The 26,336-nt window shown below is 32.8% G+C and overlaps 4 protein-coding genes across 5 annotated transcripts; 3 read left to right on the top strand and 1 right to left on the bottom strand.

Annotated features, from left to right (window-relative positions):
• Positions 1–10,847: 10,847 nt before the first annotated feature.
• On the top strand, positions 10,848–15,301 carry LOC105252567. The gene is made up of 6 exons (XM_025410536.1): positions 10,848–11,390; positions 11,494–12,226; positions 12,384–12,787; positions 12,925–13,473; positions 14,739–15,130; positions 15,229–15,301. The coding sequence occupies exons 1-6, from the start codon at positions 11,175–11,177 to the stop codon at positions 15,299–15,301; spliced, it is 2,367 nt and encodes a 788-aa protein (XP_025266321.1). The 5' UTR covers positions 10,848–11,174.
• Positions 13,810–18,025, top strand: LOC105252568 (protein ALP1-like). 2 transcript variants are annotated; one of them, XM_020027955.2, is made up of 4 exons: positions 13,810–14,681; positions 14,780–15,130; positions 15,229–15,456; positions 15,567–18,025. In XM_020027955.2, the coding sequence occupies exons 3-4, from the start codon at positions 15,334–15,336 to the stop codon at positions 16,347–16,349; spliced, it is 906 nt and encodes a 301-aa protein (XP_019883514.2). In that variant the 5' UTR covers positions 13,810–14,681; positions 14,780–15,130; positions 15,229–15,333; the 3' UTR covers positions 16,350–18,025. The 2 variants fall into 2 exon arrangements, with proteins under 2 accessions (XP_019883514.2, XP_011258301.2); XM_011259999.3 differs by having other exon boundaries at positions 13,810–15,130.
• Positions 18,026–19,227: 1,202 nt separating this feature from the next.
• Positions 19,228–21,444, bottom strand: LOC105252569 (mitochondrial inner membrane protease ATP23 homolog). Its single transcript, XM_011260000.3, has 5 exons — positions 20,549–21,444; positions 20,220–20,265; positions 20,046–20,127; positions 19,621–19,845; positions 19,228–19,507 (listed from the first exon to the last, which is right to left on the bottom strand). Exons 1-5 carry the CDS (start codon positions 20,784–20,786, stop codon positions 19,310–19,312), a joined length of 789 nt encoding a protein of 262 aa, XP_011258302.1. The 5' UTR covers positions 20,787–21,444; the 3' UTR covers positions 19,228–19,309.
• Positions 21,445–22,612: 1,168 nt separating this feature from the next.
• LOC105252570 lies at positions 22,613–24,159 on the top strand. The gene is made up of 4 exons (XM_011260001.3): positions 22,613–22,886; positions 23,294–23,497; positions 23,576–23,713; positions 23,800–24,159. Exons 1-4 carry the CDS (start codon positions 22,825–22,827, stop codon positions 24,026–24,028), a joined length of 633 nt encoding a protein of 210 aa, XP_011258303.1. The 5' UTR covers positions 22,613–22,824; the 3' UTR covers positions 24,029–24,159.
• Positions 24,160–26,336: the final 2,177 nt, after the last annotated feature.

The raw sequence follows: 26,336 nt of genomic DNA, 5'->3' as shown, positions 1-26,336 counted from the left end.
AATAATCAATTTAATTATATAATAACGAATAGTCTTGTATATACATAATATATACATATATATATATATATATATGTATGTATGTATGTATAAAATAAAATAATTATTAATTTTAATTGCGACATTATAAGTAAGAAAAAAATGAACACACAATATTCAGTTTTATATCATATATCCTGTGTTAAAATTTCTGTTCTTTAGATTGATGCCGTATTGAACCTTATAAAATTATTTATAATTTTATTAAATTAAGCGATGTCACTGTGAGCAATATATTTATTGCAAAATTTGTTTATTGAAAATAAATTAATTTTTTTCTTATGCTTATTACATTTTCATTATTATACATTTATTTATGCAAGATAAAAAAGAATTATTCTTCAATATATTTTTCCAATCTATATGATCGGACACGAGTAATGACGTTCGGAAAAACGAATTTATTTCAATTTATTTATAAATATATTGCTTCAATATATTTATTTAAATAAATATTAATTATTTTTATTAGTATTATTAATTTAAATAAATAAATATATATATATACAGGGTGAGGCATTTATAGTGACGCGGGCGTATTTCTCGGAAACAAAGCGAGATATTAAAAAATGTTTCAGACGAAAGTTGTATGGTTTCAAGGGGGACATAAAATGGTGTTATTAGTTTGATCTTGAAGAGCCACCTGAAGGACACGCGAAGGTCAGCTCCAACTTTTTAAATGGGACACCCTATATGCTTTTGCATATTCTTGTAGCTCATCTCAAGAGCTTTCCAAAACACTATAATTAAGTTAGTTTTCATTAAGTACTTTCCAAGTTATGAGACTTGAAATCATTTTTTAATTTTACATAAACCGTAAAATATCTTGTAAAATATTCATTTTTCGATTATTTTACCTTAATACTTTTATGTACAAAATAATGAGAGGAATCAATTGGTGTAAAGAAAAGACATAGTTATTTTTAAGAAAAAATATGTAATTGTTAATTGCAAATTACATATTTTTTTTCGAAACAACTATGAGTTTTCTTTACACCAATTGATTTTTCTCATTATTTTGTACATAAAAGTATTAAGGTAAAATAATCGAAAAATGAATATTTTACAAGATATTTTACGGTTTATGTAAAATTAAAAAATGATTTCAAGCCTCATAACTTGGAAAGTACTTAATGAAAACTAACTTAATTATAGTGTTTTGGAAAGCTCTTGAGATGAGCTACAAGAATATGCAAAAGCATATAGGGTGTCCCATTTAAAAAGTTGGAGCTGACCTTCGCGTGTCCTTCAGGTGGCTCTTCAAGATCAAACTAATAACACCATTTTATGTCCCCCTTGAAACCATACAACTTTCGTCTGAAACATTTTTTAATATCTCGCTTTGTTTCCGAGAAATACGCCCGCGTCACTATAAATGCCTCACCCTGTATATATATATTTATTATTTCAAATTATTATGTAAGAAATAAATATTCATGCTTTCTCGCTTAATTATATTTTTAATATTAATAATATTAATAATAATTTTATCAGTTTTTATTTATGATTGCGAGAGAGAACCAGGAATCTTAACAGAAGGATAATAAAGCGCGTGTTCTTTGAACAAATATATGAATTATCGCATTAATTGAATGGAAAAATGACAATGAAATATTTTTCTGCATTAATATTTGATAATGTGGCCAGTGGAAATATTGTTATCTTTTTAATTTACTATTAATATTTGTGCAGTCTGCAGAAATGACAAAAGAGAAAAAAATATTTCTTTTATGTTTTCATTTTATCTTTAGCTTTATAAATTGAAATTTTATCTATTCGTGGGAAAAGTTATTAAAGAACAAGTATCGCTATTTTACTCCCAAATTGACTTTCCAGTCGGAATTAATGATACACTGTACTTATTATTAACCGAATTAGCTTTATCCATAAAATAATAAGGAAAATTTGCTTACCACCTCTTACATCATAATTTTATTTTGATCGAATTATATTAAATAATATAAGTCAATATGCGAGTATTACGTTTTTATGTCAGGTATTAATTAATAAATGATCTATATCAAATTTCTTTTTCGTTTTTTGTTGTTTTTTGTATCTGCTACATAAAATATGTTTATCGGAAATATATTGTGTATATATACACACACACACACACACACACACACACACACACACACATATACATATGCATTTGTACATTTACTGTAAAGCGTCAATATATAAATATTACATACAATTAATGCAAATAAATAATGATAATTTGTTTGTCATATTGCATGTAACATATCTTTAAAAATAATGTTTATAAAATATAATATTAATATTATCTTAATTTATAATATATAATATTATTATAACATATAATAACATTATTATAATAACATTATAATATATTATTATTATATATAATATTATATATTATATAATGCTTATAATATATACAAATTTCGTGCGGTTTTATTAACTTATTGAAAAGTTTTGACATTGTAATCGCGCCATATTTAGATTTATTTCGTAGCGTTGTTATTGTTATTAAAACGAAATCAGTCTGTATCAGGATATGAGAATGTACAGTACAACACGAAATATAGTACAGTATTTGATATGAAAACGAATATTTTCGAATAATTTTCATAATTCCTTTTTCATTGCTCATAAAAAAATTATAAAATGTTAATAGTTAAAATTATAATGTATTATACACACACACACACACACACATACACACACAATCTTATTTTCTAATTGAAGCATTAAATGTAGAAGCAAAGACAATTTATAATTTGTTACAAGCACAATGGAAAACAACGAAAATCTAATTAAATTGTAAGCGTGTCTTTTGTACGGAATAAAAATTCAATATTGAAGAAATTATGTTTGTCATACATACAGTGAGAAAAATGAGAGAAATGTCCGATGAAAAGGTAACGAATTATACCGATCACTTTAATCGGATATCTAATCGGAAAATTCCGAATTTTGAACTTTCTGATCAGATATCCGATCGATTGATATTTTCTGATTGGATATCTGATCGGTTTCTTTTTTTCCGATTAAAGTGGTCGGTATAATATCCGTTCCTTTCACCGGTTTTTTTCTCAGTGTAGCCGATGCATTTCTAATGTATATAAAACGTAAAAGGAGCGACAAATACCTACGGTCTCGGTGACTTTCTTCATGTTACATAAATATTGTTTAATCCTCCGAGGTCACACCTATTTTTTCAAACAAGGAGGTCACTCTGGGTCAATGTGACCCGAGACGAACTTTGATGGTTCGCCATTTGACCACCATTTATCGTCTTGAAAAAATTCTCGAATTCACTTGTGACATTATTAAATCGATTGCTATAAAAAAACAACTGCCTTAGGAATTATTAACATATTAAAAAAAATTCACAAAAAAATTGTTTTTTTAAAAAGAATGAATTTTACGAAAAAATGAACTACAGCTAGAAGGCTTCATGCCCGCCAATTTTCAAATTGCTCGCAAGATATTTACGAGCAAAGTTGAGGTTCGAGTCATATTGACTTAGTGTGACCTCGGAGGGTTAATTCAGATAAATCTCTATAAAAAAACTGAAATACTCAGATTTATTTCCTTATTATTTAATACTTATTAATCTTTTTAAACAGTAGAGATTTTTATTCGTAAGAAAAAATGAACGACGCTAAAAAATTGAAAAGGAAGTTTCAGCACCAGGCAGAGTCATTTTATACGGAGAACCTTTGGCATTGGTGTGATAAACATATTATAGCGTCCAGTATAGATCTCTATATCATACTCAAATTCCGCCAACTATCTCTAGAATCAAGAATCATTAAGATAAAATTCCCTGATGACAATATATCGTTAGACATATCTTTACAAATGATTGCAAACTTCATTTCCGGCGAGAATTTTAATTTAGTTGTCGATGTTTATATTCTGTTCTTTAGACACATGCAATATTTGATCACCTTAAATCTGGTCTGTATTATACATTCTTGTTTTTATCTTTAGTTTTATGAGAGTGAAATTTCGTAACAAGGGTCAACAGAAAAAAAATAAATAAAACCATTTCAAATTATTTTTTGAGACATTGAAGTTAATATTACATCTTATTTAATTAATTATATTAAATTTAATGCAACGCAATCTATATAAAACAATAAAAATAGCACAGTTAAATTTTTGCTTAAGAAATTTTACCTATCCTAGAATGTCGATTTTTACGAAATTTTCGTCTATTTTTGAGATTTAAAAAAAAACTGTGACATGATGAAGCAATTCTGACATCAGATTCGAATTCAGCGGGCCAAAATACATAAGACTAGCCTAGTCAGATCGCCAGCACAGGGTACTTCTATTGTGGGCCTGTGTTATTGTAAGTGCCAAAAATTAAAATTTTATTGATTGATTCGAGAATTCGTCAGAATAAATGCAGTAGCAGATGGTACGAACGGCACAAATGAAACATTCCAATCCCGACGAGAGAGATTATTGTTTGGGTACAATCGACAAAATATCGAAGAGAACTTGCATCAGACTTGTTGCAATTAATAATAGCCAGAATAATAATAATTTGCAACAATTATACGACTCGTACAGATTGTTAGGATTAAATATATTTTTTAAGAATTTTTTGATAATATTTTATTTTATATTACTTTGTTATATTTTCGTGCAATGCCAAAAGATTTAAAAGATTTGCAAATACATAATATTCTGATATGGACAATATTGTTTTTTAACTTAGATTTCTTAACAGTTTTTAGATATCCATTTTGTCGAATCAAATTATATTTTATAAATCAGTTTTATCGCACCAAATTAGATACTATATGTTTAATTGCGAGAAATAATGGATTCATGGAAAAAGTACAGGTTTTAATGGATATGCATACATCCCGTTCATACCGAATACTAGCTCCAAGAGGAAACATCATAAATCTTTCGACATATTTAATAATGGAAGGTTTTACTGTTAGAATGACTAGCGTGAGTTGTAATAATATAAAACTTGACGAGATATAGAAAAATTGTCAAATGTATGAATAGTACGAATAATTAACGATAAGTTTAATTAAAATGAATAATTGACATTAAGTATGAATAATATAAGATTTCAATTTAAATGAGCTGTAATATTATAAATGCAAAGAACAAATAATATACAATATATTCTATTATATTAGAAATTCTTCTTGGTTTCTTTTGATCTACTTGATGCCGTATTGAATTATATCATTAGAAGGTTGGAATTACACTGTTAATATTTTTAAAATACATTTGTAATATACATTTAAAAAATTAGTTTTTTATATATTATCTTACTCGCAATGGACAAGATAGATTGATCAAAAAACGATCGTATCTTATCAAGTTATACACAAAAAAAATATATCGTCCTTTTTCGATTAATAAATTATTAATCTGAATGTTAATTGTATGAATATGCATATATAGCTTACTTTCAGTAGTGTAATGTACACATAGATTATTGTATGTATTTATTAATTATTTTATTAATTATAATTTATAGGGATTTTAAGGGATTTTAAGGATTATAGGGATTTTAATTTATAAGGATTTTATTAATAGGGATAAAAAAAAGAGAAAATTAAAATTTCATAAATTTATTTGATATATTTTTTATCACTCTATATTACAGAAAACAAGCATAATGATATAGGAAAAATCTAATTTTAAAAAAATTTTTTTCTATATTTTGCAAAAAAATATTAAAACGTTTTTTTGTAGTCTTAAACATCATTAAATATGGCTGTAATAAAAAGTAGGAATTTAACGATAATGAAAATAACAAAATGCATGTTTATCGAATTGTCACATAAGATGGCGAAAAATATTGTTATTAATAATGTTATTAATTTCATAATAATATGAAAAATATTTACAATATTACGTGGTACATTGTGACGTATTACATATAATATAGATATTTATATATTATTACATAAATTACAATTATATCGACTTGTATATTGCGTAAAGATAAAGCTCAAAAGAAAAAAAATTTTAATATTTTACCTTTATCTTTTGTAGTTTAAAATTCCATCTATTTGTAAGTAAGTAAAGTTAGTAAAAAAGTACCATCCTGTTTCGAACCGGAGTTGATGATGCATTTTATTTAATCAAATTTACACAGTGCCATTTATAAAGTAACGATGGCGCTGCTTATTCTTATGTCTATTAAAATTATATAATTATATTAAACAGGTAAATAATATAATTCAGAATACATCTAATACTATCTTTTATAATACATCTAAATTATGTAATAATTGACGTCAAAGCATATTTTTCTTAGATATACATATACAGGGTGATTCTGAACAAACGTTTGTTTTTAAAATATCAAATTCTTGAATGAATTCTAAGACGATTTTTCCTTTTGCAAAATTTTCCCCGGAGCTCAGTTTTTAAATTATAAAAGAAAATGGTTTACTAATTACGGAACGAGTACAAAAGGTAGGCATGAACGCATAACAATTATTTATCAGCAGTATAAAGATTCTCTAGAGGGGAATAGTAGGCGTAAGCTAAGAAATCTGACCGAAAGTTGCAAGTAAATCCCTGGCAAAAAGGACTGGCTTATATCGAACGATGAATCGCACCGTCTCTGCCTACCTCATTCCGTACTTGTTCCGTAATTAGTTAACTATTTTCTCGATTCAAGCGCCATCTTTCGCAACATTCTAATACCGCGTGTGATAGTCCAGAGTTTCAGCCATAATTTCAATATTTGTGCAAGTACATTTTAAATAATCAGCCCTTTTCAGAGCTAGTAACCTTCAGAACTATAGGGCATGAAATCCAACTCTGCAGCATAACCAAAGTTTTCTTTGTTCAAACCTAGACATGCCGTATACCGGCCCTATTTCCGCCATATTGCATCGCTTCGCATCCCTTTGTCTAAAATACGTACAGCTAAGTACATATCAGATATTTTTTAACGACTCGGGAGAGCCTAAAAATCCGGGTAATTAAGTTCTCTCAAATGACAGCAACGAAACACAAAAAGCTGTCGCCTCTCTGGAAGTACCCGATTCCATCTCCTCTAGCTTTCCCCAAAAAGAACATTCAAAAAAGCGTAAAATGTCTCCTGAACCTCATCGTTCAAGTTCACCTCAATCAAACTCACCTCAATTCTCACTAAACAACTCAAATTCCTCAACACAAGGTAAATCAAATAACAATCTAATCTTAAAAACAAATAAACAGTCTACAACTTTATTCACAAATACTACGTTCTGCCGAACAATTTCTAATCCCTCGGAGGGTTGACGGACGAGGACCTTAATGAAATATTTGAATATTTACAACGAGACCATTTTTTCAACTGAAGGGAATAATATTACGACGTTGTAATGAATAATAATCACATTTGAACATTCTCTTTGATTTACAAATACACGAAATGCTATAGAGGAAACATATATAATATATATATATACATATATGTCTATATGCGTTACACATACCTGCCAAATAATAACCATAATAATATTTGTAAAATTTAATAAGGAAATATAATAAAAGAAAGCAGATTAAAAGGACAAATCGAGTCAGGTTCAATGCACCTAGAGTTTATTTCCCGTCATCAATCCTGTTCCTGAAAGAAGCGTGAAAGATTCTTAGTCTCTGGCGTCCCAGGATATAGCCTAGCAGGTTGCCTTGAAAAAGAAATAGAGAGAGGTTACGAGACGTAACATAGTTTAGTAGTTCGCATCATCGCATGCTATCTTGAAAAAAAGCGTTTATTTCTCGTTTGTACGTCGCAAAGTCGTGCGCTATCCGGAAAAAAGCGTTTATTTCTAGTTAGTTCAATAGTTCGCATCATCGCATGCTATCTTGAAAAAAAGCGTTTAGTTCTCGTTTGTACGTCGCATAGGCGTGCGTTATTCGGATAAAAAGCATTTATTTCTAGTTAGTTCAGTAGTTCGCATCATCGCATGCTATCTTGAAACGACAAACATTGTCAAGGTCCATATAACGTATTAATTCAACATGAAAACAATATTATCTATTGATCTCCTCAGCATTGGTCGTCTCCTTCATTCGTCAGCTTCACCATTAAAAAAGACATAGTCGAGATTTTAAAAAACCGATTACTCGAAGACAACAGTTCAGCTAAAAACTAGAGAAGCAGCGAATAATCTCATTAACAATTCAATCCTAAAATCAAAAAATCTAATCGCATTTATTCCCTTTTATAGGATATCTAGACAAGGAATTATCCGCCATATTCCTACTGATCTGTCAGAGGATGAAATATTGAAAAGAATTGACTCCTCATTTAACATCTCCTCAGTCAAGAGGCTCAATAGAAAGATAGCGGGCAAAGACCTGTCACCCAAATGCGTTTCGTCGAAATCTATTTTAATCAGTTTTAAAGGTCAGTTCCTTCCAAAATACATTTATCTCTTTATAGTCAGGCACGAAGTTATTCCTTACGTTACTAAAATCATTCTCTGTTTTTCATTTCTACGATATGAACATCAAAAACTACAATGCAAGAGATACCCTCGATGCTCCCATTATGGTGAAAGATCCTATGAAGAAAATATAACCTGCTCCAAAATAAACCAGTCTCCAACTTGCGCTAACTGCAAATTAGCCCACAAATCCAACGACACTGCTTGTCCGGAGCTTGCATTCCAAAAAAGAATCAGAGAACTTGCTGCTCTCAAAAATATTTCTCTTGATGCGAAAAGCATTATTAAAAGTAAGGACAAAAACCTATCCAATCGTTCTCCTTACAGTTTTGCTGACTTCTCAAAACTTAATAACTCTCCCACTCCTGATTCTATAACTTTTTCTTTCTTCAATCCAATCTTCTTCTCTTCCCCTCAAAACACGCTCCCCCCCCCCAAGTAAGTCGTTTGCGGAGATAGCCTCCAAACAAATACATAACAAATACTTCTAATTCCTCCTCCCCCTCTTCCTTCCACCATTTCCCTAACCATTTTTCTTCCCACAATTTGCCTTCATCTCATTCCCTCTTTACCCACTTCCCCATCCCTAACTCCTAAATTAACAAATCCCAATTTACCTCTTCAAAGTACCTCTCTCCTCCTCACTCTTTGTTTATAACCCTCAATGGCAGATTGCCACACTCCTCTATCCCTACAACAAAATATAACTTAAATGCCAACGCATCTTCATTCTCTTCTCCTCAACCTTCCTATCCATCGCTATCACATGCAGCCTTTTCTAACAGCATTAGCAATGCAGAAATATCCACATTTCCCCAAATGCTACTCTCTTTCATTAACATTCTCACTGAAAAATTCTTCCTTTTATTGCCGCCTTCGGATTAAGTGAACAAACTATTAATCCTTAACAATTATCTTAAACTGACTAAATGCTTCTAAATCATAAATCAAATTAACAAAATGATCCAAGCCAAACCACCACCCCAACAAAAAATTAAACATAAATTCCTTTTCTCTGAAAATTCTACAATAGCATTGCCACTCGCTATCTAACAAAAACAGACCATAAATTTTTTTTGCTCAATCTCACGATTTAATTGCACTCTCCGAAATATGGCTTCACCCCAACTTCCACTTTTTTCATTCCCAATTTTAATATCTTCAGAAACAACTGTATTCTTCAGCTGAATCAAGGTCTTCTCCTTGCCGTAAGAAATCCCCTATCATTTCATAGGACACAATATTCTTCTTCCAAATAAACTTGAAATCACAACTCTCACTATTCCCCTTGATCAAGGGAATCTCCTAATTCTATCTTTAGATCTCCCCAATCTATTCTCAATGATCAAAAGTAGGATAACTTTATTCAACTTCTGCAATAATTATCCTTTCTCAATAATTTTCGGGGATTTTAACGCCCATCATACTTCATGGGGATTTGAGACCAATTCTGGAGCGCGTATAGCCCTTCTCAATGCATCCTTTCTAACCTAATACATCTGTATCAATGACTAGGCACAAATCTATATCACCCGTCCGAGCCAAAAGCTCTCCATAATAGACTCGATCTTTGTCTCTCCCTCCATAAATCACATCTGAAATTCGTACATCCATACGGATAGCCACTTCAGTGATCACTTTCCCATCTCTACTACGCTCAACTGTCTTTTTTTAAACCCTAAAGCCTATCGCACACGAAATTGCATAGCTGCATGTGCATAACATAAGACCATATGGACCAATGAGCATCGAGTATTAAGTAGCCATATTGATTTACATAACATAGCATAAGCATAAGCATAACATGTGCATAAGAAATGAAAAAATCCATAAGAACGAAATTTTTATGCATATGGTCTATGTACAGCCAATCAAATGTCAGACATGAATTCCCGCCAGGATGACAACCTAGTTCCACCGTTATAGAAGTCTGTGGTATTTATGTTCACGCTAGACTGCATTAAAGAAAATAAATAAAAATTCATAAAGCTAAAATATGGAAGATCATAATAATTATTATTTGAAAAGAAGTGAAAATGAAGAAAATATGTGTGAGAACAGAATAATTAATACAATGACTTCGAGAGAGGAAGATTCGTTATTAGTGGATCTTGTTAAAGGTTATCCGCATCTTTATAATAAGGAATCAAGAGATTTTAAAGATATTATTAAAAAAAATAACTCATGGAAAGAAATAGGAGATATATTAAACACAACAGGTATGGAATACATTTTTTATATTACTTATATACATTATATATATATATATATATATATATATATATATATATAATTAATATATTATATATATTTATATTTAGCTTATAAAATAGATATATTTATTTATTTACCTTGCTCTAATTATCATACCATACTGGCTCTTGCCAATTTTTAATTAATAATTTAATTATTAATTATTTATACCTTGCATTTTACCACTATTCAAAATGCGGTTAATGATACATGTCACTAATGACACATATGACACATGTCATTAATACTGATCGAAAAGCGTCGCTAGCGCAATCGCTCTATCGATTAAGGCTAGTAAGAATTCGATCCGTTCAGCCGTTATTGAAATCCGATAATCTGAGTTACTCTCAACTGTTTGACTCGCGTATAGATACACGGAGTGCCGCGCAATGCTTCGCATGAACTTGGCGCGAGACACTACCGTGTCTCTTGATTTATTAGTTAGTTACTTGCAGTGAATATAGTAAGGTGATTGTAGTGAAAATGATGAGAAAAAGAGATATTGGAAGAAAATACGTAAGTGGCGCAGAGAAGGAGAGAAAGCGCAAAGCTCAAGAGGAATTTATTAATAGCCAAAAAGGCTCCATGAATAAATTTTTAAAAAGCACTATCAATACAGAAAAAAACAGGCCTACTCAAGAAATACCTGGTACAAATTCGCAAGATGATGAACTTGTGGAATATACAGATAACAATAATGTAAGTGTTATTACCCTAAAAACAAAATACTCCTGACCTGAGTCGGTTTTTAATTTAAGCTTAAGTAATTACAAAATATATTTAAAAAGAATTGTTTTTGCAGGATAATGGAAAAGAAACAAAAAAATCAACTGAGAACATAGATGAATATAAAAAACTTGAGGACATAGGCACATGGCCAGTAAATCTCGAGGTAACTGAAAAAAATATTTTAATTGAAAAAGGACCCCGTAAAATTTGTTCAAATAACTATCCGAAAGATGAAAAGGATAGATGCTTTTCGGAAGTATATTACACAAGGAAAATGAGCAATGGCGAACAAATTGATAGACATTGGCTAGTATATTCAAAAGAAAAAAATGCTATCTTTTGTTTTCCTTGCAAATTGTTTCGGAGTGGGTCAGGCCAGTTGGAGACACATGGATTTAATGATTGGCAGCATGCATCAGAGAGAATTAAACAACACGAAGTATCTAAAGTACACTTCAAAGCTATGGACACATGGAATGAAGCTCGTTTAGCTCGTATTAGTGCTGCAAACTGTTCTAATATTTCTCATATGTCTGAAAAACTTTATATTGAAGAAAAACAGAAATGGAGAAATATTTTGGAAAGAGTAATAGCCATTATTCAATATCTAGCCGAACATAATATGGCATTGAGAGATTCATCCGATTTACTGAATACTCCAAATAATGGAAATTTTTTAGGCCTCGTAAAACTTATGGCTCGGTATGATTCTGTTCTAATGGAACATGTAAATCATGCTAAAGAATCAAGAAATGTTGTTACCTATTTAAGCAAAAATATACAAAACGAACTTATATCTCTGATGGGTAATAAAATCAGAAATACTGTGATCGGTCGAATAAAAGCTGTCAAGTATTTTTCTGTTCTTTTGGATTGTACTCCAGATACTTCTCATCGGGAGCAACTTTCTTGCATCATACGATATGTTCATATACACAACGGTGAAGTACAAATATGTGAAAGTTTTACCGGGTTTTTGGTGGTCAGACACTAGCGGATTAGGATTGGCAACAACTCTAAAACAACATCTGAATGATTGTGGACTTGATTTTACAAACTGCAGAGGACAAGGATATGATAATGGAGCAAACATGAAGGGATACAAAGCTGGTGTCCAAGCCCAACTTTTACGAGAAAACCCAAAAGCTTTTTTTACACCGTGTGGCTGTCATAATTTAAATCTCGTATTGGCAGATATTGCTAGCGTTTCTCCCAAGGCTGTTACATTTTTTGGTGTTATTCAACGATTTTACACATTCTTATCAGCTTCTAACTATAGATATGATATAACTAAGAAATATTTAAAGCTTACACCAAAAACGCTATCTGATACTCGATGGGAATGCCGCGTAGAAAGTGTAAAAGCTGTACGGTTCCAAATTAAAGAGTACAAATATTTGAAGAAATTTTAACCGAACCTAAAGATCCAAAAGCTGCTAGCGAAGCTACTTCTTTATTGAAAGAAATTCAATCTTTTCCATTCATATTATCCACTGTTATATAGTATGAATTACTCGTAAAAGTCAATAGAGTAAGTAAAATGCTTCAGCAAAGGGACGTGCAAATGGATGTGGCCATATCACTCCTTGATAATCTGCTAAAAGAGTTATTAACTTTTAGAGAAGATGGCTATCAAGAGTGTGTGAAAACCACAAAAATTATTGCAAAGCAAAATAACGTTATTCCTCATTTCCCTCAAAAACGGGTTGCTAGATCAAAACGACCGTTTGATTATGAAAGCATCGATGATCCAATAAGAAATGAAGAAGAACAATTCCGCATAGAATATTTTCTCCTCGTTACCGACCAAGCCATTGCATCATTTAAGGAACGTTTTAAGCTGTACGAAGATCTCAGGAATAACTTTGGATTTCTCTACGATTTCAGAAAAATAAAAACAACATCTAAAGAAGACTTGATGAAAAACTGCATGGACTTCCATAATATTTTACAGGATGGACAGAATTCTGATGTAGATGGAGCAGATCTTCTTGAAGAATTGTTATCTTTCATTCAGATAGTTCCAGAAAACAGTCAAAGTTGCCTTTTAGATGTACTGAACTACCTAATTGAATCAAAACTAAATCTAGTCTATCCGAATATTTATATTGCGATTAGAATTTTATTAACCATATCAGTAACAATTGCTTCTGCTGAAAGAAGCTTCTCAAAACTTAAACTAATAAAAAACTACTTACGTTCAAATACATCACAGGAAAGACTGGTGGGACTAGCCATGATGTCAATAGAAAAAGAGATATCACATGAAACCGATTTTTCTAATGTGATTAATGACTTTGCTTCCGCAAAAGCGAGAAAAGTTAATTTTTAAGATTATTGTTCAAAGGTTTTATGTTAATTTTTATTTTGGAGAGAAAAATATCTTTGTTTTAAATTTTTTTTTTGAGTTGCAAGAATCGGCCTCGCATTTTTTTTTTTGCACCCAGCCCCGCATTAACTAGAACCGGCCCTGTCAAGCACTTAAAAATAGAAAAGACGCTATGAGAAAATATAAAAAAGACCCCTCTTGGGTCAACTTCATTAACTTCAAAAAATTAGAGGTCATTACCAAAAAAATTTTCAAACTGGAAAAAAAGCGGAGATGGAGAACCTTTTGTGAATCCATCTCTCCTAAAACTTCCATCACTATCATATAGAAAATCATCAAAAGATACAAAAACAGATTCCTCAAACTTCCATCACTACCATATAGAAAATCATCAAAAGATACAAAAATAAATTCCTTATTTCTTCCCTCTCACCACCTGAATCCAATTTTATAATCCCCGAAAGTATGCTTAATGATTCTATATACCTCCCTCTACATTTTTCTCCACATACTCATCTATAAACGACATTCCACCGTCACCAATCCATTCCTAGAAGATCCCTTCACAATAGAAGAACTATACTCGATATTAAAAATCTCAAAATTAAATTCTCACCCGGTCCAAACCGAAATAGATAACAATATTATCTCCAAACTACTGTTACGTCCAGACCCTTGAAAGGTCGGGCCATCTGGAAGAACGTAATCTACTTACCCGGTAACATACTTTCGGGCGTGTATATGGATCGGGTCGAGCGCACTGAGGGGCCTGACACAGATCAGTGACCACAATGGTCCCTTTAACTCTGTGAGGCCGAGTTTCCACTGAGCGCGTCTCGCGTCGCGTCAGCCGGCGCGTCACGACGCGACGTGACGAAAGTTTTGAAACAGCGTCGTTCTTATTCATACTGAACGCGTCGCGACAAATGAAGGTAATGCATGAGCAGGTACAACATAACCTAATATCAATGATTGTTGATATTAGATAGTGTCTGTTCATGCATTGCGTTATTTGCTGCGACGTGTTTAGTATAGATAAGAAGGATTGTAGAATTATGGAGGCCTACCGACAACGTTGGCGAAAAAAAATTATTGGCATGATGCTACTCCATAGCCGAATCAAACTTGTCGATAAGGAACACCAAAGGTTTCATAGATTCTGGGTGCGTCCTATACTTGAAACTAGACGAACTCACGGGAACTGGGAACATTTGATACAGGAGCTTCGCTTATATGATCATGAAACTTACTTCAATTTTATGAGAATGACACCACACACTTTTGAAGAGATTCTTTCTTTGGTTGGATCACAGCTCGTACGACAAACTACAAATTTTCGAGAACCAATACGTGCAGAAGCTCGATTATCGTTAACAATTCGGTAAGTTATGAAATACTTAATACTTATGTTACCGTAAAACGATTTTCAAGTTAATAAAATATAATATTAAAATAAATAATTTCCCGGGAATGTTTCAGATACTTGGCTACTGGAGATTCTCTGAAATCACTTTGGCCTTCAGAATTGGGACAGCTACTGCATCTAAAATAATTCGAGAGACGTGCACAACAATATGGCACAACATGCAACATGAATTCTTTAGTCCTTCTCAAGAAAATTGGCTACACGTTCATAACGAATTTACACTGCGTTGGAACTTTCCACATTGTGTTGGTGCATTAGACGGAAAGCATGTTGTCATCACAGTAAGTTAATTTTGTCATAAACAATAAGACTATTGATGTTGGGATTCAACAACATATATACGCGTTTACAGATATTTTTTTTAATGCTTTGTATTTTTATTTTCTCATAGGCTCCACCGCATTCTGGATCATCATTTTATAATTACAAAGGACAACATAGTATTGTACTAATGACCTTGGTATCAGCAGATTATAAGTTTTTAATAGTAGATATAGGGGCTCAAGGCCGCCATAGCAACGGAGGCATTTTTAAAAATTCTGAGATTGGTCATCGATTCAATGAAAAGCTAATGGATTTGCCTCCTCCATCTATTATTGATTCATATACTCAACCACTTCCATTCGTAATAGTCGCAGATGAAGCTTTTCAATTGAACTCGTATACTATGAGGCCATACCCAGGGCGGAATATGACTCTAGAAAGGCGAATATTCAACTATAGATTGTCCAGAGCACGAAGAGTTGTGGAGAATGCCTTTGACATTATGACATCACGATGGAGAATTTATCAGAAGCCTATGAATACATCGCTGGCTACGACCGAAGCAATTGTACAAGCTACCATTTGCCTTCACAATTTTATGATAAAGAGAGATAACTATTGTGACGACAACTTTGCAGATCATGTGAATACCAATGGTATCGTGACAAATGGTGCGTGGCGAAAAAATATACAAGAAATATGTGCAATTCAAAATCGAGCTATCCTAGCATTGGCAGCGTCGAAGCAGATGTCTCTCAGGCAATTCGACGTGAAAACTGCGTTCCTGAATGGAGACCTGGAAGAAGATTTCTTCATGAAACAGCCGATTGGTTATGATGATGAGAGTGGACGAATATGTAAGTTGGTTAAAAGCTTGTATGGCTTGAAGCAGGCTTCTCCACGCTGCTAGAACCGGAAGTTCACATCGTTCATCACAAAGTTCGATTTCAAGGCCAGTCAATCGGATCCATGTGTGTTCGTATGCAACAGAAAAGAAATGATTGTGTTGGCAATCTACGTGGACGATGGGCTCATTGCATCGGAAAACGAAAAGGCCATATTGCCGGTGATTGACCATTTGCAAAAAGAATTCGAGATTAAGATATTCGACGTAGGATGCTTTTTAGGATTTGAGATCGATCAACGATCGAACGGATCAATTCATGTCAGTCAACGGGCATACGCACAAAGAGTACTGCAACGTTTTGGCATGATGGACTGTCATGCAGTCTCGACCACTAGACGCCGGACAGAATTTGAGTGACTTCGAGGCGGATGGAGAGGTCAATTTTACAGGGAAGCGATAGGCAGCTTGATGTACTTGGCTGTAGTGACGCGACCGGACATCACCTTCGCGGTCGGAAGTGTCAGTAGATACCTGGAAAAGCCGGCCGAGGCGCATGTGAATGCTGTCAAACGCATTCTGAAATACGTAAAGGGTACCTTGGACATGGAAATACTCTTCGAAGGAGGCAACGATCTGACGTTCTGCGGCTATAGTGACGCAGATTATGCGGGTGACAAGCGAACTGCACGATCGACATCAGGATATGTCTTCCTATTTGGCGGAGGGATCATCAGTTGGGGTTCGGAACGTCAAAAATCAGTGGCGTTGTCAACAACCGAATCCGAGTACATGGCAGCGTCGTATGCCATAAAGGAGTTGATATGGCTGAAGCAATTGCTGTCGGAGCTGCTACAAACTGAAATGGGTACGCCGAATTTTTTCATGGATTGTTAGAGTGCGATTCGGCTTGTGAAGAATCCGGAATTTCACAAGAGGACCAAACACATCAATGTTCGATACCACTTCATTCGTGAGAAGTTCGAGGAAGGTGAATTCGAACTGAAATATATGTCAACGAATGAGCAGTGTGCAGACATTATGACAAAGACATTGCCAAGGGCAAGGCATCAATTTCTTCGTGTATTAATGAACATAGTTTCATTCGAAAATTGATTATTTCCTTGTTTTGTCATTCTAAAGTATTTGATTAATGCGTAACTTGTAACTAAAAGTGGGAGTATTGAGATTCGAATACGCGCCGATGTTTCACTGTAGTTTCAAGTTTTTTTTTGTAAGGTCCCCTACCCTTACGATTCTGTATGGATATGGTGATGGAAACTCGGCTATGTCTTGTAGCCTATGAGAATGACCCGGCACTTCTTGATCTGATTTCTCACAATAAACACGCGGTTCAGCGCTCTCGTAATTCTTCATTTTGGCAAGTTTTTGTGTGTTTTCTTTTATTTCATAATCACATCCTATTACACAACGCGATATCGTCAACACTAAATAATCATAATGGGACTAAACTGGTTGAAGGCACATTAAATATATAAAAAAAAAAATTCAAACATCTAAATTTGGTAGTATGAGCAAAAAAACATAAGCTCCTTGCCATCAAATACAAGAAGAACTATTTTCTCTTATAGTTTAAAAATTAAGCTCCGGACAAAATTTTGCAACAGGAAAAATCGTCTTAGAATTCACTCAAGATATTTTAAAGACACATGTTTGTTTAGAATCACCCTATATATAAAATAATTTGCGATTCAATTATGTAATAAGACGATATACTCAAGAAAATTTTATAATATAATAAAATTTAAAAGTAATACTAATGTTCTCTTTCTTTGAAATTCCAATTTATATAACTAGAAATATTCCTATAATCAACCCTAATTTCGATTGAAATATATATAATAAAATATAAATGAATAAAAGAAATATTCAATTAAAATGTCAAATGTTTTTAACACATTCGCTCCTCGGACATAGTTTGTTTCCACACGCCAAGTACTTTCATTTCTATAAGGTCAGTACGAGTCATCTCGTAGCTGGCTTGTGAAACTCATATATCAACTACGAGTATACTCATAGTTGGCAGCATGGACGTAAGAAATACTGGACAGAGCATAAAGTACTCTTTTAGACGAGGGTGTAAAGCCTGAGGGGTAAGGGATTTATTGTCGCGGCCATCTTAGATGCATCAGATTTAGCATCTATTTTCACATCGCACGGAATCGAATAAAATATGAGAGATTCCGTGAAATCATCTATCATCTGAAATCGCTGTGTTATTCCGAATCATTTTTGAATATTAAGAAATTCAAAAATATCACACTCCGTGAAATTAATATCCGTCGCCATCTTACATGCCTCATATTCCGTTGCAGTAGACATTTCTTTTCCCTCACCCTTTGAGCTTCACCCCCGCAGCAATACACTCTGTCCAATATTTCTTACGTCCATGGTTGGCAGCGAACGTGTTAATAAAATTATACCATTTCACATATGATGTGTATGATGTGTATCAAATTCCCAATGACTATTATTCACTTGATTATTTATGAAGTTGTACACACAAATTAATAAGATCATAAATTCTTAAGTTTTTATTCATACTGATGTATTAGGTTGGCAACTAAATTCCCGCCGTTTTTTTTAAATTTTTTAAAAGTTTATTTTTCAACAAAAATTAACAACTAATTAATAATGTATTCTTCCTTGTTGTTTACAACTTTAACAAGGAAGAATACATTATTAATTAGTTGTTAATTTTTGTTGAAAAATAAACTTTTAAAAAATTTAAAAAAAACGGCGGGAACTTAGTTGCCAACCTAATATATTAAAAAGTAATGGTAATATGGTGTCTGTATGCTATCTTAAAATTTTGTTAAAATTTACTAAATTTACTAAATGTTTGTTAAAAACTAATAATAACTGTAAATAAAGCAGAATTCTTATAATATTGATTTATTAATAAGTATAAATATCAGTAATTATCAAATAGACTGTGTGTGTATGTAAATATATTTCCAATCTAATTGACTAATTTGTGTCTCTCCACACAATTTTTATAAAATTTAACAATTATACCCGTATAAATGTGCTTCTGCATATGCTCTCGGCATATCATCTGAATTCCTACGAATCCTCCTACCAATTGGTTCTAGATCATTGTAACATTTTGTGAATACTCTTTCTATGGCTGCATTTGCTACTTCTTCTGATACTGTGTGTACTGCCATTACTGACATCTTAGCTTTATGTTTCACACAATTCTGGAAAAATACATTACACACATAAATATATATATTTTAAATTAAAAATAGCACGCACATATAGGGACAAATGTATCATCCCTCTTTAAAATCAATATTTTGATACAATTTACCTGATGTGTTGCTTTTATATTAATAAAAGACGAATCGCCTTGTAGCATTGAACTTATAAAACTACAATGACCGATATTCGCTGCTCTGATTTCGGTACAGGCTAGATGATCGATATTTTTCATATCTAATTTATTACGACAATAGTCAAACATATGAATCATTTCATGTAACAGAACACCGCGAACTATGTTTTCACTGTGTGCCATGTTCTGACAAATAACTACCTGCAAAAGAAATCAATTTTATTCTTTATAACATGTACATAAAATATAATAATACATAATAAACTTTTAAAATTTTAATTTAAAAAAATGCTTCGATATATGTGACATAATAAGACATTTCATCAACAAAAAACATACAATATAAAATAAATTTTAATTAAACAACTTAACAAGTTAAATAAATAAATAAATATACTCACTTGATTTAATTCGGAATCATATCCACCAGTTACAAGTGGATTGCATACTTCGCAAGAAATATGTCGACGCATATCTATTTCGCTGAAACATTATTTATTAATGATTTTTTTATACTACAATGAAACAAATGATCATAGATTTATATAATTAAATTAAAATAATAAGCTACAAACCATCCAGAACTCTTCAGTGCTCCCACCATTAGTTTTACTATAGGACCTACAACAAAATAAAATAAAATAAAATAATAAATTAAACAATTTTTTTTATCAAAAAAATAAACGTATATTTTTTATATTTATATTTATTTTCATATTTATTTAAAAATGTAATGGATTAAATTTTTATTAAAGACAAATATATTAAATTTTCCTTTGTGAAAAACATTCTTTACATATGTTTTAATAAAACAGTATTTTACACTTGTAAAAGCATGAAAGTAAAAAATTTATATCTTTACTCTTTTTATTTCACCCTTGTGCATAGATAAGGGATATCGTACTATCTTTTATGCATCTATAAACATTTTCTTCGCATTTGACTTTATCTATCGACTCTCGTCCCGCAGCTCCGATTAACAGATTAAACCAGCTACGCTTTTGTTTAGCTCCTTTCCTTTCGGGATACATATCAGATCCCCATAAACCGTTGTTGCTTGCATTATCTGCGGTGACTGCTTCTTTGCTAGCATCACCTTCGTTTCTCTTTCCATCATCTGACTTTTCATTCTTCACTGTCATTGTTACGCGAAATAGAAAACCAAAAATGTGAATAAACGAATAAATCAATATAAATAAATATCAATCGCACTGTAACTTATGATATTGTTAGTCAAATATTCATGTATCTATATAATACTGTGCGGATCTATTTCCCAACTTGAGGTTATAACTGGTTATAACAAGTTACATCATAAGGTGCGTTCGTTTATGCAGCAGTTAGTGCATCCACTGTATCTCTGGGTGCTTTCCAGCTATGGTAACACAGTGATACACTGTGTGACACAGTGTTACACAGTGTCGACTTGTAGCTGGAACGCTTTTTAGCTATTTTATTTTGCCACTAGAGTGCAGGGCAGTCACTTTTAATAGTTGTCACTAGGTCTAAATTTTCAGAACGTTCCCACACAACATTATGTCGTCTTAAAGACGTCTAGATGTCTTTAAGTCGTCTTTTAGATGTCTTTTGGACGCAATATCACGCAATACCATTCTTAAAAAAATTAATGATACCAAATATGAAATGTTATGTTGGCACTCACTGGGGTGCTACAAAACGACGACACAGGCGAACACAGCATTTTTGCTGTGTACGATTGTGTCGACTTGTGTCGTAGTTGGAAAGCACCTGTGTCGACACTGTAGCGACACGGTGTCGCCTGTGTTGCTTGCTGGAAAGCACCCTCTCTCTGCTCAGTCACGTGACGTAATTTCCCGAACGGATTTCTGCGCAAACCGCTGCTTGAATTGTATTGGATCGTATCCAATAAGGCCCTGTTCCACAACTCGAGTTAATCCGAGTTTAATACGTTAAACTGGGTCCTGATTGGTCCATTTGCTACTTAAACTCGGATTAACTGGATTGTGGAACTGGGCCTAAGAATATTAAAAACAGTAAACATTATAAATGTGTAATTTTTTGAAACATATGTCTATTTTATTTAAAAAATCATGACCCAGGTAGCACACGGTCGTTTTATATATGTTTCTTAAACGTATCCAATATTTTTTAACCGTAAAGCATTAAGGCCCGGTTCCACAACTCGAGTCAATCCGAGTTTAATACGTTAAACTGGATCCTGATTGGTCCAATCACTACTTAAACTCGGATTAACTGGATTGTGGAACTGGGCCCCAGTTCCACAATCCAGTTAATCCGAGTTTAAGTAGCAAATGGACCAATCAGGACCCAGTTTAACGTATTAGGGCCTATCCAGACAAACTTGCATAAGTAGAGAACCTCTAGGAGAGAGAATGGATAACTGATCAAGCTTTTTCATAATTGGCTGGCAGAAAATGTATCAATTTTAGCTATTGCGACGCCAATGCAAAATATGATGACACACAAATAGGACACACATGACACACATATATTAACCTATTTGTGTGTATCATATTTTGCATTGGCGTCGCAATAGCTAAAATTGATACATTTTCTGCCAGCCAATCATGAAAAAGCTTGATCACATGTCACATGATCAGTTGTCCATTCTCTCTCCTAGAGGTTCTCTATGCATAAGTGCATATGCATAACATAAGATCATATGAACCAATGAGCATCGAGTATTAAGTCGCCATATTGACTTATATAACATAAAGCCTATCGCACACAAAATTGCATAGCTTGCATGTGCATAGCATAAGACGATATGGACCAATGAGCATCGAATATTATGTTATGTAAGTCAATATGGCGACTTAATACTCGATGCTCATTGGTCCATATGGTCTTATGCTATGCACATGCAGCTATGCAATTTCGTGTGCGATAGCCCTAATACTCGATGCTCATTGGTCCATATGGTCTTATGTTATGCATATGCACCTATGCAAGTTTGTCTGGATAGGCCCTTAAACTCGGATTAACTCGAGTTGTGGAACCGGGCCTCACTGTCCTACTCTTTCGTCCCGTAGTGGGGACACTGATGGGATGAGTGAAAACGAAACAAGCATGCGTGTAGGAGATGAGGGGAAAGCAGCGTGCACCAGCATGAGCGGCATGTAGTCTCTTTAATTTCGTTTCGTTTTACATATTAAACATAAAAATACAAATAAAAATATGGTACGTTCCTGCTGCATTTGTCGCAAGCTGTACGGGACAGAAGGTATTACTTTCCACAGGTAAATATTCAATGTATATTCCTTAAAGGTTAGAAGAATAAATGCTCTAGCGAAAATGAATATTCGTAAGCGTAAGCCGAATGTAAGGAAGTGTAATAGAAGCGTAAACAAAGCTCCTAAAAAGCGTAAATTGAAACGTCGAAGTAACGAAGCGTTAAATGCTTGAAAAATTGCACACAAATTCATTTAGAAATATTATTACTTTTTTTATTACTTTTATTATTACTTTTTTTATTACTTTTATTATTACTTTTTAAAAATATTACTTTTATTATTACTTTTTTTATTACTTTTATTATTACTTTTATTATTACTTTTTAAAAATATTAAGAAACTATACTAAAAAACTAAATAAGAAACATTATTACTACATTAATTTGATAAACGGTAGCTACTTCTTGTTCTAGTATACCTACACAACAAGATTTGAAATTAAAATGGATCGATGCCATCGGAAAAGAAGTCTCCAAATATGCTTGTGTATGCAATCAACATTTTAAGGATAATGATATAATGTTTACCGGTATAAAAAAAGGAACTATACGAAGACGCTTACACTTTAAAGCTGTCCCCACTTTGCATCTAACGAAAGAAAAGGAGATTGAATATGAGTGAGTTTTATTTTATCTCTGTTTTATTCTAGTTTTGTATATTCATGTATAAGGATTATTAAGAAAAAATTGTTTCAGTAAAACAAACATAGATTTTGTGAAACAAGCTTGTGTAGATGAAACGAATCAACATCAAAATTTTATTAATCCTAATCGTACAAGTGAATTACAAGATATTGAAAATACAGCTGAAAATGTTAATACAGATAAGAGAAGGTAATTAGGGGTAGTAAAATTATTAACAAAAAAACATGATATTATCTCTTCAGTAATTTTTTATATTAATAATAATTTTGTTGTAGAGATGCTGAAAATAAGGAAGAACGCAAACGCTGTCATGTTACGAGATACGTTGGAGACTTTAATTGTGAAGATTTTACATCTGATCGTAATTGGAAAATATTTCGCAAATATTACAAAAATACATCAAAAAAATTAAACATTCTTCAAGGAATAATTAGACGTAGAGATAAGAAAATAAAAGAGTTAGAAGCTTTAATGGATTATTTGAAAAGAAGGCTTCGTAGATAGACTAGTCATAAAGTTTTTAACTGTACATAGATCTTTATGTTGCCTAAGTACACGTTCAGCAACTTTACAAATTATAATAACGTGTGGACTAGGAAGTAATAATCTTCCTTTATTTTTTATTTTTAATAATAAAGAATTATTTTCCTTACTCTCTAAACTTTGCCGACACATATCACATTTAATTTTATTCTTAATAATTTTTATCACATATCCAGCTATGTAAGTGACGACTTCTTAATTATTAATAATTAAGAAGTCTTAATTCCAGCACTAACCATTTGGAAACTCATAATCGTGATCAAATGATGTAAAAATATTTAAGATTTTATTTGACTTTCTGTATCTGTTTGAGATTTAAGAATTTGAGTTTCATTTTGAACACTACAATTTGCCCCTTCAGGTACACTGCGCGACAACGATTCGTTCCATGGTCCCTCTCGCGAGGCAAGGGGAGCGTAGCTTCTAGCCAATCAGCTATTGCCACGCTGCCAGCTGATTGGTCACTTCTACGCTCCCTTTGCCCCGCGAGAGAGGGGCCGTTGAACGAATCGTTGTCGCGCAGTGTACTATAGCAAAACATGGGTCATTAATTTTTTATTTGCTCTTTTAAATTGAAGGCAAGTCGGATTATTATTTAAATCCTCCCATTCTTCTTATACTGGAAAAAATGTCTCTATGTGGTCTTGAGACATTTTATAAGTTAATAAATATGAAATATATTTTTTTTCAAATAAATATTTGGCTATATTCAATACGCTATTCATGCCAAATATTAAACCCCAAAATCCGATCCTCTTACTTTCTAAAATAGGAATAACCATATAGAATAGACCGGCTCCTGCCGTAAAAGGCAGCGTTGAAAGATCTGAAGGACAGAGAGATGATTCCGGGTATCTCTGTCCTTCTCTTTTGTCTCGTGGTGGGGACACTGTAGAAGTTGAGGAGAAAGCAGTGTGCATGCTCGCTTCGTTTTCACTCATCCCATCAGTGTCCTCACCACGAGACAAAAGAGAAGGACAGAGATACCCGGAATTATCTCTCTGTCCTTTAGATCTTTCAACCCTGCCTAAGGCCCAGTTCCACAATCCAGTTAATTCGAGTTTAAATAGTGAATGGACCAATCAGGACCTAGTTTAACGTATTAAACTCGGATTAAGTTGAGTTATGGAACCGGGCCTAAAGCCAAGTTCCACGATCCAGTTAATCCGAGTTTAAGTAATGAATGAACCAATCAGGACCCAGTTTAACGTATTAAACTCGGATTAACTTGAGTTGTGGAACCGGGCCTTAGGCCCGTTTCTACCAACGCCGCTTAATTTTAATCTTAGCTTAACTCATTCTTTGTCTCTTTCTAAAAGAACAGTTAAAAGGAGACAAAGAATGAGTTAAGCTAAGATTAAAGTTAAGCGGCGTTGGTAGAAACGGGCCTTAGGCCCAGTTCCACAATCCAATTAATCCGAGTTTAAGTAATAAATGAACCAATCAGGACCTAGTTTAACGTATTAAACTCGGATTAACTTGAGTTGTGAAACGGGGCCTAAGGCCAAGTTCCACAATCCAGTTAATCCGAGTTTAAGTAGTGAATGGACCAATCAGGACCTAGTTTAACATATTAAACTCGGGCCTAAGACCGGACTATGAATACCGGCCAATAGTGCGTTCGAAAATATGTTTGGTTGGTGCTGGGAAAAAAGATAAAGTTAGCAGTATTGAAAACTCCCAGTGCTGCGTTTCGTTTCTCCCACTGGGATCACTAGGATTAAAAAAATTTGCTACTTGAGATATTAAAAGAGGTAAATAAGTAGTTAAATATATTTTATAATAATATGTTTAATAACATCACATATATTATTATTAATACGGACGTGTGTTTCATATTTAATAATGCAATAATTATAATAAAGTGACATAATTTACTTAAAATGTGATTTAAATTCAATATTTGTATATCTGGTAACAACATTTTCCAAATAATCTGTTATTTTTGGTACTATTTTCCTTTCACCTCTATTTTCGAATAAAATATTTTGTAATTCTTCATTATTATCATCATTATCTGAAGAATTACTCGAAGATTCAAAAATGATTTCAAGTAAATATAATAATAATAATTAGTATAATATAATAATAATTAGTATAATTGCAACACTTTCATATATTGTACACTGCGCGACAACGATTCGTTCCTTGGCCCCTTTCTCGCAGGGCAAGGGGAGCGTAGAAGTGACCAATCAATTGGCAGCGTGACAGTGGCTGATTAGTTAGAGGCTATGCTCCCCTTGCCCCGCGAGAGGGACCGCCCCCGGAA

Source organism: Camponotus floridanus, unplaced genomic scaffold (assembly GCF_003227725.1).
Source record: "Camponotus floridanus strain SB8 unplaced genomic scaffold, Cflo_v7.5 scaffold32, whole genome shotgun sequence".
In the NCBI taxonomy this organism is placed as follows: domain Eukaryota; kingdom Metazoa; phylum Arthropoda; class Insecta; order Hymenoptera; family Formicidae; genus Camponotus; species Camponotus floridanus.
Note: the sequence above shows the minus strand (reverse complement) of the source record. Positions and strands in the feature narration are given on the sequence as shown.

Coding starts and splice junctions, on each gene's coding strand:
- LOC105252567 (XM_025410536.1), top strand. CDS start 11,175: ATGATGAGAAAAAGAGATATTGGAAGAAAATACGTAAGTGGCGCAGAG. Junction 12,227..12,383: donor CGAACTTATATCTCTGATGG/GTAATAAAATCA, acceptor AATATGTGAAAG/TTTTACCGGGTTTTTGGTGG. Junction 12,788..12,924: donor GCGTAGAAAGTGTAAAAGCT/GTACGGTTCCAA, acceptor ACTGTTATATAG/TATGAATTACTCGTAAAAGT.
- LOC105252568 (XM_020027955.2), top strand. CDS start 15,334: ATGCAACATGAATTCTTTAGTCCTTCTCAAGAAAATTGGCTACACGTT. Junction 15,457..15,566: donor GAAAGCATGTTGTCATCACA/GTAAGTTAATTT, acceptor ATTTTCTCATAG/GCTCCACCGCATTCTGGATC.
- LOC105252569 (XM_011260000.3), bottom strand. CDS start 20,786: ATGACAGTGAAGAATGAAAAGTCAGATGATGGAAAGAGAAACGAAGGT. Junction 20,128..20,219: donor GCACTGAAGAGTTCTGGATG/GTTTGTAGCTTA, acceptor ATAATGTTTCAG/CGAAATAGATATGCGTCGAC. Junction 19,846..20,045: donor ATGATTCCGAATTAAATCAA/GTGAGTATATTT, acceptor TTTCTTTTGCAG/GTAGTTATTTGTCAGAACAT.
- LOC105252570 (XM_011260001.3), top strand. CDS start 22,825: ATGGTACGTTCCTGCTGCATTTGTCGCAAGCTGTACGGGACAGAAGGT. Junction 23,498..23,575: donor GAAAAGGAGATTGAATATGA/GTGAGTTTTATT, acceptor AAATTGTTTCAG/TAAAACAAACATAGATTTTG. Junction 23,714..23,799: donor GTTAATACAGATAAGAGAAG/GTAATTAGGGGT, acceptor ATTTTGTTGTAG/AGATGCTGAAAATAAGGAAG.